Source organism: Ambystoma mexicanum, chromosome 4p (assembly GCF_040938575.1).
Source record: "Ambystoma mexicanum isolate Mex_15411 chromosome 4p, UKY_AmexF1_1, whole genome shotgun sequence".
Classification (NCBI taxonomy): Eukaryota; Metazoa; Chordata; class Amphibia; order Caudata; family Ambystomatidae; genus Ambystoma; species Ambystoma mexicanum.
The window spans coordinates 815,347,383-815,361,106 of NC_090927.1; the positions used below are offsets into that span (position 1 = coordinate 815,347,383).

General features: G+C 43.3%; 2 protein-coding genes across 7 annotated transcripts in view; one reads left to right on the plus strand and one right to left on the minus strand.

Annotated features, from left to right (window-relative positions):
- RARS2 (arginyl-tRNA synthetase 2, mitochondrial) overlaps positions 1-4,841 on the minus strand; it is an 816,998-nt gene extending 812,157 nt beyond the window's left edge. For 2 of the 3 annotated variants that reach the window (XM_069606383.1, XM_069606384.1), the window contains exon 1: positions 4,607-4,798. In XM_069606383.1, coding sequence (XP_069462484.1) covers positions 4,607-4,645 — 39 coding nt within the window. In that variant the 5' untranslated portion in view covers positions 4,646-4,798. Of the gene's footprint in view, positions 1-4,606 lie in introns of all 3 variants that reach the window. The other variant, XM_069606382.1, reaches the window with a different exon arrangement.
- A 421-nt stretch (positions 4,842-5,262) lies between these two features.
- The window catches only part of ORC3 (origin recognition complex subunit 3), an 876,882-nt gene continuing 868,420 nt past the window's right edge, over positions 5,263-13,724 (plus strand). For 2 of the 4 annotated variants that reach the window (XM_069606386.1, XM_069606387.1), the window contains exon 1: positions 5,263-5,392. In XM_069606386.1, the coding sequence (XP_069462487.1) occupies positions 5,291-5,392 (102 nt within the window). In that variant the 5' untranslated portion in view covers positions 5,263-5,290. The remainder of the gene's footprint in view (positions 5,393-13,724) is intronic. The other 2 variants (XM_069606390.1, XM_069606388.1) reach the window with 2 other exon arrangements.

The following is a 13,724-nucleotide window of genomic DNA, read 5'->3' on the forward strand; positions in this document are numbered from 1 at the left end:
TTAGACTGGCTAGTTCAACATGCTGAGGGGCAGAGTAGGAAGTCTTTCACAGAAACACGGAAAGGATGCGCATGCTGTTTTGTTGCTTAATTTTGTATCTCCTGAAGGCTCTTAGGATGTCTCAAAGTAGTGAAGGAGACTAAAGAGTAGGGTGAACAACGGAACAAAAAAGAAAGTCCTTTCTTAAGTATTGTGTATTCTCCTGGTTTGCGAGAATAGCAGCCACAAAAATGACCCTACTTCCTAGACTCCTGTATGTTTTGAGCTCAATTCCGTTAGACATTCCACCAAGGCTTATTACAGAACTACAAGGAGCAATCCTTGAATTTACATGGCACAACAAGAAGCCTCGAATCCAAAGGCGAATCATGATACGTCCTACATTACTGGGGGGCTGGGAGTCCCGGACATAGAGAGGTACATATTAGCGGCACACCTGACACCAATACTAAAGTGGGCAAGCCCTAGGCTCACGCCTGGCTGGTGCAAGCTGAAACAAGCAGCTACAACGACACCGTTAAAAAAAAACCTACCATTCTTGAATCCTGAAACCCGAGAAAATGGAGGAGCGCTACCCGAAACCACCAAGCAAACCCTACGGGGCTGGAACCAAGCCACCTGCAGGAGCAAGATTCATAAGGGTCTGGGCCCACTCTCACCAATAGCATATAATGCAGACTTCTCCCCTGGACTGGAACCAAAGTTTTGGGAGGGATGGAGTGAGGCCAAAACATTGACGCTCCAAGACGTATATCAGGAAAACACCCCTATATCATTCGAGGCATGCAAGCAGAGATTCAAGATCGGAGAACAACACAGGTACAAATATCTGCAATTGCGCCATTGGCTCTCCCATACAGAGACAAAGAAGGCAGGGTTGCGAACACCGCTGGGCTGGCCTAGAACTTACCATACGAGAGGGCTCCACTAAGAAAGGTATCACTCGGCTACATAGTCTACTGGACAAGTCTCAAACATCATACCTGTTGCAATATAAGAAAGAATGGGAAAAAGACATAGGGGAAGAGATCTTGGAAGAGGAATGGAGCCAAATATGGACTAGAGCACATAAACTTTCTAGATCGGCATCGATCAAAGAATCGGCGTACAAAATCTGCTACCGGTGGCACCTGACCCCTAATCGCCTACACAAAATGAATCCGGCATACCCCCAATGTGCTGGCGTCAATGCGGTAATAGAGGGGATATGTTCCACATGTGGTGGACGTGCCTGAAAGTGATCATCTTTTGGAAAGAAATGTTAGGGCTCATCAAGGACATAACTGGGTCCGATCTGCCATGGTCCCCAAAAGTAATTCTGCTGGGCACAGTGTCAGATGGTAAATATGGTGCATCAAGAAACAAGGCAGCTCTGATAACACACCTGACTGCAGCTAGAATGACAATTCCCCAACGTTGGAAAATGATCGAAGGGCCCTCCACCCCCTGGTGGTGGGTCAAAGTGTGGTGGGTCATGGCGATGGAAAACATTTGTGCTACTAAATCTGGGAAATACCTTTCTTGGCAACATGGGATCCACTCCATGACTACGTAGGAGAAAGCGAAGCCCGTTTCTTCAAACCGAATCTGCTCAGGACGATACATGTTCGATAAGAGTCAAGGAGCGCCCATGGCCCAAAACCGGGCTCAATGAAGGGAGCGGGAACTTGATTGAAGACTCTTGGTTAAAACTGGGAGAATAGGGGAGGGGAGGATTAAACGGGAGGGGATAGTTAATGTTGAAAATGGAAGACCAGATTGATGCTTTGTTAAAGAAGTAAGTTGAACTTAATGTAATGATTAAAAAAAAAAGTATTTTGTATGCTATTTTATGTTGCTCTCTCTTTTTTAATATATTTTATACTACACCATTCATGACAGTAATGGTTTAAAAGTCCTAAGAATTGTCCAGGAGGTGGTCTACTGTGACGCCACTAAGCGGGTTCTATGTTTATTTATCGCAGGTTTTTTTTGCTGAAAATATTTCCTCAAAAAAAAAATCTCATCTATTTCTTTATTGGGGGTGGGGTGTGAATTTTTTTTGTCGAAACATTTTCAGCAAAAAATGCTGCGGAAAAAAATGGGCTTAGAATAAATGTAGTACCCACTAAGTGTATCTAGATCTTGGTCTGCAGACCTAGAAGACCAGCAGAGGAGGTGGGTGTCAGGGGGAAGAAAAAGTTAAAAGGAAAATGTTGTGTAACAAGACTTTTGTACGGTGCCACGTCACGACCATAGTGGTTTTCAGAGCGCTTGGCTTATCGGGAGACCGGTGCATTGTGCCACTGCCCAGGGTAACCAGAAGTCTGCAGAGGAAATAGCCTGGGAAGGAGATAATAGAAAGGGAAAGCAGATAAAATGGCACAAATGTAGGGATGGGGTGATGTAGAAAGTTATGTTGTTTGGCATTTATATAGCGCTCTATATATCATTGGTATGACCTCAAAGCGCTGTTAGGTTTAACGCCCTCGGGAACCGTAGTTCTGGTCAGTAGAGAGAGGTAGAGTGGTAGGGTGCATGGGTGCACCAGATATGTGTGCAGCTGATGTAAGTGGCAGATGGTGGCTGCATCCTAGCATTAGGTGTGGTGCTGAAGATATCAGTTGGATGTGTGCAGTCTGGTGGGTGGACACCCAGACTGTGCTCTGGCTGCGTTAGGCGTGAAGGACGCTTATGTGAGCAACAAGGCTGGAATGTGCTCGGCTAGCTGCATTTTATTAGGGTGATGAGGTGTTCATGGGGTCGTATTGATATGTGAACAGCTAGGCCGAATTGATCAGGGGTATAGCTGTTTTCTAGTTTTATGATGGTGTACAGTAGAGAGTAAGCGTAGTGATGTGATATGATGGTTATCTTTAAAGCGCCCGAGACCAGGAACGTGAACAGGATGGCAGGGGACCCAGCGACACACAGACGCAAAGAGACAGGGGGCTGGGCTTACAGCAACAGAAGGGGGATGCGGATATATAGCAACAGCATGGGGACAGGAAAGCAGGGTACACAGTGATACATGGGGGCACTGCCAACATTCACAATCCCGTCAGGGTCTGGCGCAGGCTAACGTTCACCATTCTAGCTAAGTGTGGTATTGCTAACATTCACAATCCTGTTAGGGTCTGGCGCAGGCCAATGTTCACAATTCTAACCAAGTGTGCCATTGCTAACATTCCCAATCCTGTCAAGCAAACGTTCACAATTCCAACCAGGTGCGGCATTGCCAACATTCATAGTCTTCTAAGGATCTGGGCAGGCTAATGTTCACAATTCTAAGTGTGATAAAAGGGAAATTAATGTATTTTGATAGCTTGGGTGTATGTGGCTCCATTAAGGAGGACCACAGACCAGACTGCAGAAAGTATATGTTCCAAATGTGAATGGTATCAAACAGATTGCTTTTGTGAAGCTCTTTAGAGAAGCAATAGGTAGTTAATAACATGTGGTGTTTGGCTGCATGATGGACTTGAGGTGTGCTACAGCCACCTCATTAAAAAACTGCAGCTTTTTGACTTATAACTACCTTTTACATTTGTCCATGGGGAAAACTCTGGAATGTTAATTTCGGGACTGCTAAACCAGGAGCCCTGATGTGCCCGGTCTAGAATATACTGTGTGAAAGGTGAATATAGTTGGAGAACAAAAGGGTAGGATGGGCTGCTATGGATCTGTGGAAGGTAAAGTTAATGGGTGGTATTCTGCATCTTTGGTGGCCTTTTTGTGTTATCACAGGTCCCTCCTTAGCAGGGATTTGGCATTACTCTCAAGTAATTACTGGGACGAGAAAGAGGGTGGTGGAAACAATGAGTGTATTACTTGCCAGTAATCTTCATTGCTCATAGTCCTACTCTTCCTTGTCACGGTGTGTATGTCTCTAACACACAACAATGATTGTGGGGCCCATAGCCCAAGAAGACAGAAGTCAACTAATGGGATTGTCAGATCGTAGAGGAGACTGGGACCAAAAAAATGGTTATATGGTATTTATGCTGGTTATCGCTAAAGTGCTGTGACAAGTTACCGCTAAAGTACTGTGACAAGGAAGAGTAGCCTAGGAGTAACGAAGATGACCAGTAAGTAATCTGCTCATTACAGAAACCCTGCAGCAAAAGCATCAATGACAGAGTTCTCGAGTTTTCCCATGGCCATGTGCGAGAAGGCCACCCAGTCTAGGTGGCCTTCTTACGCAAGGCCAGTTCTGCAATAATGTGAACAATTTATGAGACACCTCTATTTCCTTTGTCAGTCTAATAGTGAACAAGGACACACGATCTTTGAATGCCCACGAACAACAGCACCAGTCCAAATATTTTGGGCCAACTAAAACAGATTAAAAAAACCCATTCATTTTTTTATTTTTCGCAGACACTGCCAGGGTACCACTAGCACTGCTTGATACTCTGGCCGGCACTAAATGATACAAACCAGCTGGGTGCGATCGGATTGGATTTTTAAAATTAAGGAATTCAGATACCGCATTACATTTGGAACCACGGATGCCAATAAATTGAGAACATGCACAAAAGGCGAGAAACACAGAGAGGGGAATGATATGAAATAGAACGCCGAGGTGGATCACAAAAAAGACACTTGCAGGTGGCGGAGTGGATACCTGAGCAGCGATGGCTCGACGGAACTGACAAGCTGCCATCTGCCCTCCTACCCTCAGCCCGTATAACGGGGCGACACTGTCTTATCGGAGGAACACATCTATCATCCGAGCGCACTGCCAAGTCCACAAGCCAAGTGTCTAAGAGAGTATAGATCTGTGTGTCACCCTGTAGCTGGATAGCGCCACCAGCATCCCTAGCAGAAAGGGAAGAAAGACTACGCAGGGCCGAAGCAATGCACGTAAGCACAGGCGGCCACAGGAAAATATCGTTGCTCCAACTCTGGATGTTGAGGTGCACAATAAAACCATGTTCAAACATACATTGATTATGTCAAATATAAGATAACAGAGATTATATGTAATTATGGATTCTAACATTAAACATAATGTACCTGGAAAGTTATCTATATATGTATATGACAATAAATGTACACTATTGTTTAAAAAAGAATTAAACGATTTGATGCTCGGACGCATGCTTTCTAATATTATATTTGCTATGAATTGCAATTATCTGTTGAAATAACAGGCCATGCAGCCTCATTTATAAATGAAAGAACCTTTCTAAGATGGCGCCCTTGTTTTCTGCACTTGGAAAGGGCGTTCTGCATTAAGTTGAATTGATAGTGCCGAACTTGCTTGCGACAAGCCCTGTTCTTCTCTGCCTCTTCTAACCTCTGCCCTATGAATGCATGGTCTGGCTCGCGGGAAAAAGCTACTGATATCAAGCGCCTAAGCGGAACCATAGCAGGCGATATGACCAGCAGTACCTCCTCAGTGTCTAAGGTGAGCAGCACGACTAGAATGGCATGTCATCACAGCAGTGCACAGTGGTACCTTTCGGAGGGTCTCACTCTACCGTAATCTTAAGTGAAAAAAGTTTGATTTCCAGGTGTCACTTTTACTCGCATCCTCTCCAACATAGGCGTCCCTAGAGTGGGGGCAACCCCCCAGCCTATTTGCTCTTTTTCTCACCCCTAATTGGTGGCTCGCCCCCACTCTAGCAAAGTAGTCTATCCATGAGTCATGAGGATGCACCTTTGCCCAGCCGTCATTCTCGCGTTTGCAGCCTCTTTATTTGCTTAACCTGCGTTTCTTGCCTGAAAGGGACACCACGGAAATCAATGGGCCATGACCATCACCGGGGTGATGGCTAGTATTGTTAAAAACAGACTTCCTACATACTCGGCACACTGTTGTTTTCCAAATGTGCAGATTACACTTAAATAGAAAAAAACAAAAAAGACATTTACAAACTGAAACATGCTTTTTAAACTTGCATCCACTATTTTCTTTAAACGGTGCTTACTTTTTTTTTAATTTTTATTTTTTAGTTTGACTAACGCACAAATACCCTGAGATTTGTGTGCCTCTTCCTTTGTGTTTTATCACAGGATATTTTGCTATTAAAGATATTCTATGCTTATCAAACTGCCTAATCACAAATACATGCTTCTATTGTGCTCACAGCAGTTATTAGGAAACTGAACTAAGGTTCATGAGTGCCAGCTTTTGATTTCCACCACTGGGACTGAATTCCCCAGCCCCCGCCCAAACTACAAATAAGCAAGCGACCAGCCCAATCCATCCCCTGGCCAAATACACTTTATAGCGCTTGTTTTTTAAAAGGAATTGCAAAACGTTATACGATTTACAAACGGTTTTAATATATAACATCTCAGCAACAGTCACTCAACCTGGTGAGCTACCCTGGTAGTCTTCTACTGCAGGGCATGTCTATGGATCCCTTAATTTTCTAAAAATCACTGCATTACCAACAGTGCAGTTTATGTACACGATTTCACAATATTTCATCTCCAGCCACACTGACCCTGTGCATGGATTCATTGAGGTTGTACCAGTGACTGCCCGTCCATAATGGGGGAAGTGGCGCCGACCCACCGGCACGCTCTCGCCTATTGTGGAGGAGCCAGCCCAGAGTAAAGTGAGGGAGCGATTCTGGGCTGGCTTGAATTGTCATGGGGAAACGCGGTTTCCGTTTGACAGTTCTGCTACTCAGCCGTGCATTTCCAATATGCCGTGCAAAGCCAGGGCTGTTTTCCTTCCCCAGCCTTGCATGGCCCATCAGGGATGCACGCTCGGAACTGCATGTGTGTATGTGCAAGGAGGTGCACCTGCACATACAAACAGAACGGGGCACTTCGTCATCAGCGCTCTGGCGCGAATGTGCAGGAACCAGGAAGCACTCTTTGCTTCCTGTTCCTGCTATACCGGAGCTGAAGCACTTGGAGGAAGCTTCAGGACTGGGGCAGAAGGTACATTCATTTAAAGGTGAAGGTATGTATGCGTAGATGTCTTGTGTGAATGAGCGAGTGCATGATGTGTGTGAATATGTGTGCTTGTGCTGGGCTGTGGAGCTGATTTTGGCAGGAGCTGGTGAGTTGGGGGGTGGGTGTTGCGCAACAACGGCTCCCTGTATGAGGCACTGGGTGGCCCAGGGTGCAGGCATGGTATTCCTTTCCTGGGTATCTGTGATATAGCAAGCATGGTAAGTGCTATAGATAGCTAGACTGGCATTTATTTTAATGCAGCCAGTCTTATCAATTTCTTACTGTGGCATGACGTTTTGTATTGGCCAGCTTTGATAAAGCAAGCATGATAAGTGTTATCACATGGCTAGACTGACATCTTGATGTAGCCAGTTTGAGCATGTTTTCATACTGTGGCATGGCATTTTTAATGGTAAAGCCAACTGGAGTATATTCTTACGTGGTGTACTGCCATATATTGGCAGAACAAGAGTGGATACGTTTTCTTATGGTATCATTACTGGCATTATGTGCAAAGCAAACATGAGTATGTTCTTATATGAAAATACGGGCATAGATTGGTACAGCCAGTATGGAAATGTATGGGCTCCGCAAGCATGAACGCTTTTATGCTAGCATATATTGTGGGCAAAGACATCATGCAAATGTGTTGGGGAAATGCTCCTGTGAGCTGTTGGTGACTTGCATCTATTGGATTTTTTCATGAGTTGCTTACAAAACCAATTGAAAACTGCTAGCTTTTTACCCAATTTTTCAAAGAATGTGTGCTGTAAAATGCACCATTTTAAGCCAGTATGTACCCCCGTGAACCCCATATCACTCTCGATTGGTACGGATCCCTTGCTACACTCGGTCTCTCTGGTATATTTGGGGGCAATATTTACGTCGCTCCAAATAAAAAAATTCACCAGCCGACACTGGGAAGTACAGCTAGAAACTTTAAACAATTCTATAGGGCCAACAGGAGATTCCTGCAACCATTGCTAAAGAACCATGGAAGCAGTTGCCACCTTTCCTCTTGTACTCTGTGCCTGTTGGTGATAGTTCATCTGTTTAACAGACTGTCCTTGACCATCATTTGAACATGAAGTATGAGTGATACGCAGTCAAAAAGTGTCAGTTTAACATAAGACTTATTATTTAGAGCTGAGAGTGATGCAGCTTCTGCTAAATACCACCTCTAACTACACATTATTTGAAGTTGCGCTGGGTATGATATCTGTTTGAGCTAAAAAATAAATGCAGTATCTTTCTGGATGCATAGTGCATTTTAGCAACTGCTGAATGTGAGTTAACCTTTTAGGATGTTTATTACCACTCTTCATCTTCTTTTTTTAATTTTTTTAACCAACCTGGTAAAATATAGGTATATTTAAATCAGTCTGGCGTGTTGATCCTTGACGTGCCGCCACGACCCCACACCCCCTTGTGTTTTTTTGCCTCCTGGTTTCCCTCAATAATACTGATTTCTATGGACACCACTGCTTTCCAATATATTTTACAGTTCAAGCCCAACTAATATTTACGTTTGCCAAAATACCCTCATTACAACATGAACAGGCACAGGTTGGCAGCATAAATACCAACCTGTCATATTCCTTTCCGAGGTGCTTGTTAAGTCCTATCTTATCTTTGCATTCTGGGACTTGTATACCTAAGTTTCCCCGTTACAAATGCAGGGGTAGAAGTCCCAAAACGTACGTGGGAGCTTTGAAGTCTGTCTCCATTTGTATGCTGTATCATTATGAATAGTATAAGATGGCAACTTCTTGATTTTTCTGGTGGGGTCCAGTTTAATAGCGCAATCTTTGTCCCAGCAAGCAGCACAAGAAGTAACGTTACAGGAGAGCGGTTGCTTTCCTGAGAGTATGTCCAGGAGGAAGCCTGCACATTTTGTATGTGTAGATCACTATTGACTGGCTGGTTGTCTGAATGTTTGAATTGTTGAAGCCATGTGACTGGTTGGGACCATCTGCTTCTCCCTAAATTCCCATAAATATGTGTCTGCACCAGTTATTTGGAATCCTATGGAAGAACCTGAAAGTAAGTGATACGCTACGCAATGGACCCTTGGTGAGAGGCCTATTCTTTCATCGCCCAAGTTATCAAGCTGGTATTCGTTGTATGCAAGCAATTCCAATATAAAATGTTGAGCAGAAAACACCAGCAACCATAGAACCAATTCTCTTCTTAATCCTCCATGAGATTAAGAAATTGAGTGTTCATGTTAGTGTTCCATCCTTTTGTTTCCATCAATTAGGGCAGTTAGACCGGACCATCCTGGGTGTGGGATGCCCGGATCTTCTGGCTTTTCCACTATGTCTGTCTGTCTTTCTCCCACCAATCCTGAACTTGTTATCCTGGTCTGTAATAAACCTGCATACCTCTACAAGCTGCTGCTGCTGCGTTTTACCTGCCTCCAGACTTTGTCAATGGCGATGAGGGTGTCCAGTCATAATATCGAATACAAAATTTCGAATGGCAAAAAAGTCGAATCAAAAATGTCGAGAAAAAAAAAATGTCGAATTATTTTTTTTTTCGATATTTTTTTTTGGGCTCTAGTTTATATAAAAAAATAGGTAAAAAGAAAAAACGGGGGTTGGGGGGAACCCCCCCATTTTGAAAAAAAAACGTCATAAAAAATAAATTCGACATTTTTGTTTTCGACATTTTTTTTTCGACTTTTTGACTTTCGACATATTTGTATTCGAGATTATGACTATAAACCGGCGATGAGTTGTCTAAGAAGAACCCTCCAGCTGGCCTGCATCTGGACTTCAACTCTAGAGGGAGAAGACAAGCTGTGAGAAGGGGTAGTCTGCCAGACACCATGATCTTGCCTTGTTTTGCAGTAAGTTATCCCACGGGCTTGGGAGGCATTTATTTCATACCTTATTCGTTACAACAACGTACATCTGTGAATATATTTTCGTGTAGAAACTATGGCAGCAGCCTTTGTATATATCCACAAATGTACTTTTGACTCGAATCCCAATTGATGATCAGCTATTGCTTGATCAGCTATGACTTCACTGCTTCCTTTGCAGTACTCCGTGTTGGAATGGATGGTGAACAGAGGTTTAGGAGGCCACCCTTGTCAGTGGAAAAAGGGAACACTTCTGGGAAGATAGCCTTGACTGCTCTCCAAGCTACTGTGAGTTGGTCTGGCTAAGTCTCGGGAGGAGTGGGGGTGATCTGAGGTCTTTGATGAGCATGCACAGTAAGACACCAATAATTACCCTTAGACAGTAGCATACGAAAATATGCAATTCATTAGGCCCAGGAATAAACGAAAGTGAATAATGAAATGGCCAGTAAAATCACCACTCAAACAACACACTTTGTAAAATATATTCAGTCACTGATGTCCATGCTGTAAAGTGCTAAACACTGCCAAAACCTGCAAGGGAAAAGGGCAGGCCACTTTTATAGAATAGACAGTCTTCAGAGATGGATAACCCTAACGTTATAGGTCAAGCCCTACAATGAATGGAGCCTTGTGATCAATGTTCGATGCACGCGTAAAAGCACTCGGTCGTGCGTAAAGCCACAAAGTACAATTTCTAAGGAGCTGGCAACTTTAGAGACAGGATTTGAAGGGTGAAAACGGACAACAACAGTTAGGGGAGGATCTGCTGCGATGAACAAAGCTATTCCCAACTTTTGAAGGACTTTGGGAAGTGGAGGCTACCCAAGCCAAAGAGAGGACCACAAGGGATCCTCTGTGCATTAAATTCAATGGATGAACAAGGGGCCACCAGTAAGTGGTTTCAGTACTCGCCGCCCTTAGCTTGGTTCGGGTCTAAACCTGGCAGGCCTGGAGGGTTCGCCAGAGGTACGATTTTTCTGCCCTTGATTCGGCTTCAAATTACACAGGCAGTGCGGGTACAGATGTGGGTGCAGATGCAGGTTCCGGTTTACACCAGGAGCAGTATCTATCATCTCGGTTGAAGAACAAAGAAAACACTGATGCAGCTGGTCTCTGGGCACAACAAGAAAAGTAGGGAAACTACGTTCAGCGTCCGTCCCTGACACACAGTTACACAGGGGTACCTGTAAGAGGATTCAATTCAACACTACAGCTAAGTCGATGCCTAGTCTGGGATACTGAATGGAAACCCTTATTGATATATCTTTATGTCCAGTTCATGCGTTCTGGATGACTACCCCTATATAACACCCCTCTCTTGGAATCCCCCTGACCCAAGAAGGAGTTCTGTTTTGCAAGTTTAAAAGGTTTATTTGATAATTTAGACAATATATATATATATATATATATATCACACTTTATAATAAATTAATAATTGAATATCACACTTAATCTGAGCAGTAATCAATAATGGATAGTCTGGCACTACCACACTTCTTTATAATCAATGATGAGTGGTGATAGGATGGATAAGACAGCAACAATACTTTGATGGTTTCAAATGGATGCAATGTGGAATGAAATGCAGTACAGAAAATAACTTGGATTTCAGCAAAAGACAATGTAATCACTTTCTTGGACAATTCACCCCCCCTTTTATGCAATGCAAGGAAATGGAAGGAAAGCACACAGTTCTCAGAAATGCAATCAAATGTAATTCAGTTCACCCCAGCAAGCTTAGACTACAGAAGTTTGAAACACAGGCCCAAAATGCTTTTATATGTGCTGGCAATGAAGTGAAAAATATGCTAAAATGCTTTTAATTCCCTCTAGAGGTTCAGGGTGAGTGGTATCAAGTTAATATTAGTCCAGGCTCACTCTAGCAATGATTCAGGGATGGTTCTTAAGAGGCAAACGAAATTTAGTAGTTCAGGCAACAGCAGCTGTCTTTTTACAAGTAAAGAAATCGGGCCAAATCGCAAATCGCGGCAAAATATGCGAGTGCGTTTTTCGCGATTGCGGCAAAAGTGTATGGAATAGGAATGCGGTTCTAGGTTCGTTGAAAAGCTAAGATTCTAAGCTTTCAGAGGAAAGTTACTGCAAGTCTTTAAGACAAACGGTCACGGAGATATGAGCGATATGGTAAAGGTCGTTTTTCAGATTTGAAATTTTAAAGTTCAAAGTGACAGCTAGCAGCTAGAAAATGACAGGTGACAGCTTTTAGGCAGTTCTACTTAGATTAAAATAGATTGAATTATATTATTTTAACTAAGAGATTGGTTCTGCACAGTTCTGCTAGGTACTCACAATATATTTAGAAATAGAATGGGCCTCGCCACGGATCTGGTCAGGTTTTAGACTGGACTCTGGTCTGGTCTCGGCACTTCACAGTGATCTGGGTCAGCTCTCTGGTTCTGCTAACAGTGGTCTGGGTCAGCTCTGCTCTCTCTGGGTACAGCACTGCTTCTGGATCTTTCTGCACAGCTTTCTCTGGAGATTGATGGATTTGAAGTCTGGATCTCTGGATGTGGTATGGTCCGGCAGCATGCTCCGCAGCAAATGGAATTGAATGTCCCTATCTGTCCTGACTGTCTGCTTTTATGTGTTTTGAAAATGGGTGGAAAGGCTAGCTTCCTAGGCCCTACCCCTCTCCACTTGTCATTGGCCACTTCCTCCTCTTCCCCTTGATTGGGGGAATGAAATGAAGTGTCATCATGATGAGGTCTGTTTATGGTACAGAGAACCCACCCCTGTCAACTTTACACACAATCTATATTTGATCAAATTTGCACAGGTACACATTTGTTTAAAATGACATGCACCCATCACATATCACAGGAGGTATCCCCTGTTCAAAATCTGCTCTTCCTGAGAGCTTGCATTGAGAAATGGCAACATTTGCACTTTTTAATCAGGTTACCAATATCAGATTCTTACTCAAATTTACCCAAATGTGTGCAAGGCATGCAGGCATTAATTGATGAAGTATCAGATTTTTAACATGCATACATTTTAAGTAATACCCTCTTAACTGCTAGCTTGCCCCCAGATCATGCCACCGGTTCTAAAAAACCTCTTAAAATGTGGGCAGAAAAATCACAAGAATTATGGTATCATTTAAATAATTATGACAAGTCCGTACTATGAGTTATTCATCTTTTTCTAAAACCATATTCTGGCTACAGGGGTGTGTCTTTTCAGGTCACATGGTACAGAAACCAGTCTTTCCACTTTCTTCAAGCTCAGCCTCTGTCTCCAGTTTCTCCCCCTCCCAGTTTCTGCCAAGATGAAGCCATTTTTATTACCCCTGTAATAAACCATCTGCCTGGGCCCTGGAAGGCCCATTGTTCAAGAGGAAGCCATTTATGGCCACTTCAATAAACCCTCTGCCTGGGTCCTATGTTTAGTCTCTAGCAGTCCCTTTGGTAATTCAATCAGAGAAGTGTCATATCCCTTTTGGGTGGGAAGAGCAAAAGGCAGGTAGGCCTGGGAACACAGCAGTTGTGCAAGTCTCAACTCCTGGCGGGGGTAGCTGGTAGGCAGAATTCAGTTCCTTAAGCCAGCCCCCAGCTAATGTCACTTTTAGTTACCCAGTTTTCTGCATTCAAATAAAACTAACCATTTTACATATGCAGCTAGAATGCTGATTCTAAGTTTAAAACTATGACATTTAAACAATTGCAACCTATGTGACACTCAAAGTAGGTCACTCATTTCTTTTAAACATTTAGATTTTTAGTGTCTTTCAGTCCAAATTTACTTAAACTGCTAAAATCCACAGCTCAGCCAGTCTTGTTATAAACCTTCAAGTCACTTCAGAATATAACTTTACATTGGATCCACCTCTCAGTAAGTCTTTCTTTGGCCTGCTTTGGGTTCATTTATTCAGTTTTACACAAAAAAAAAGTCTGGTGTTGTTTTAAAACGCCGGCTTTCTGATAGTGGTGAGCACTGGTAA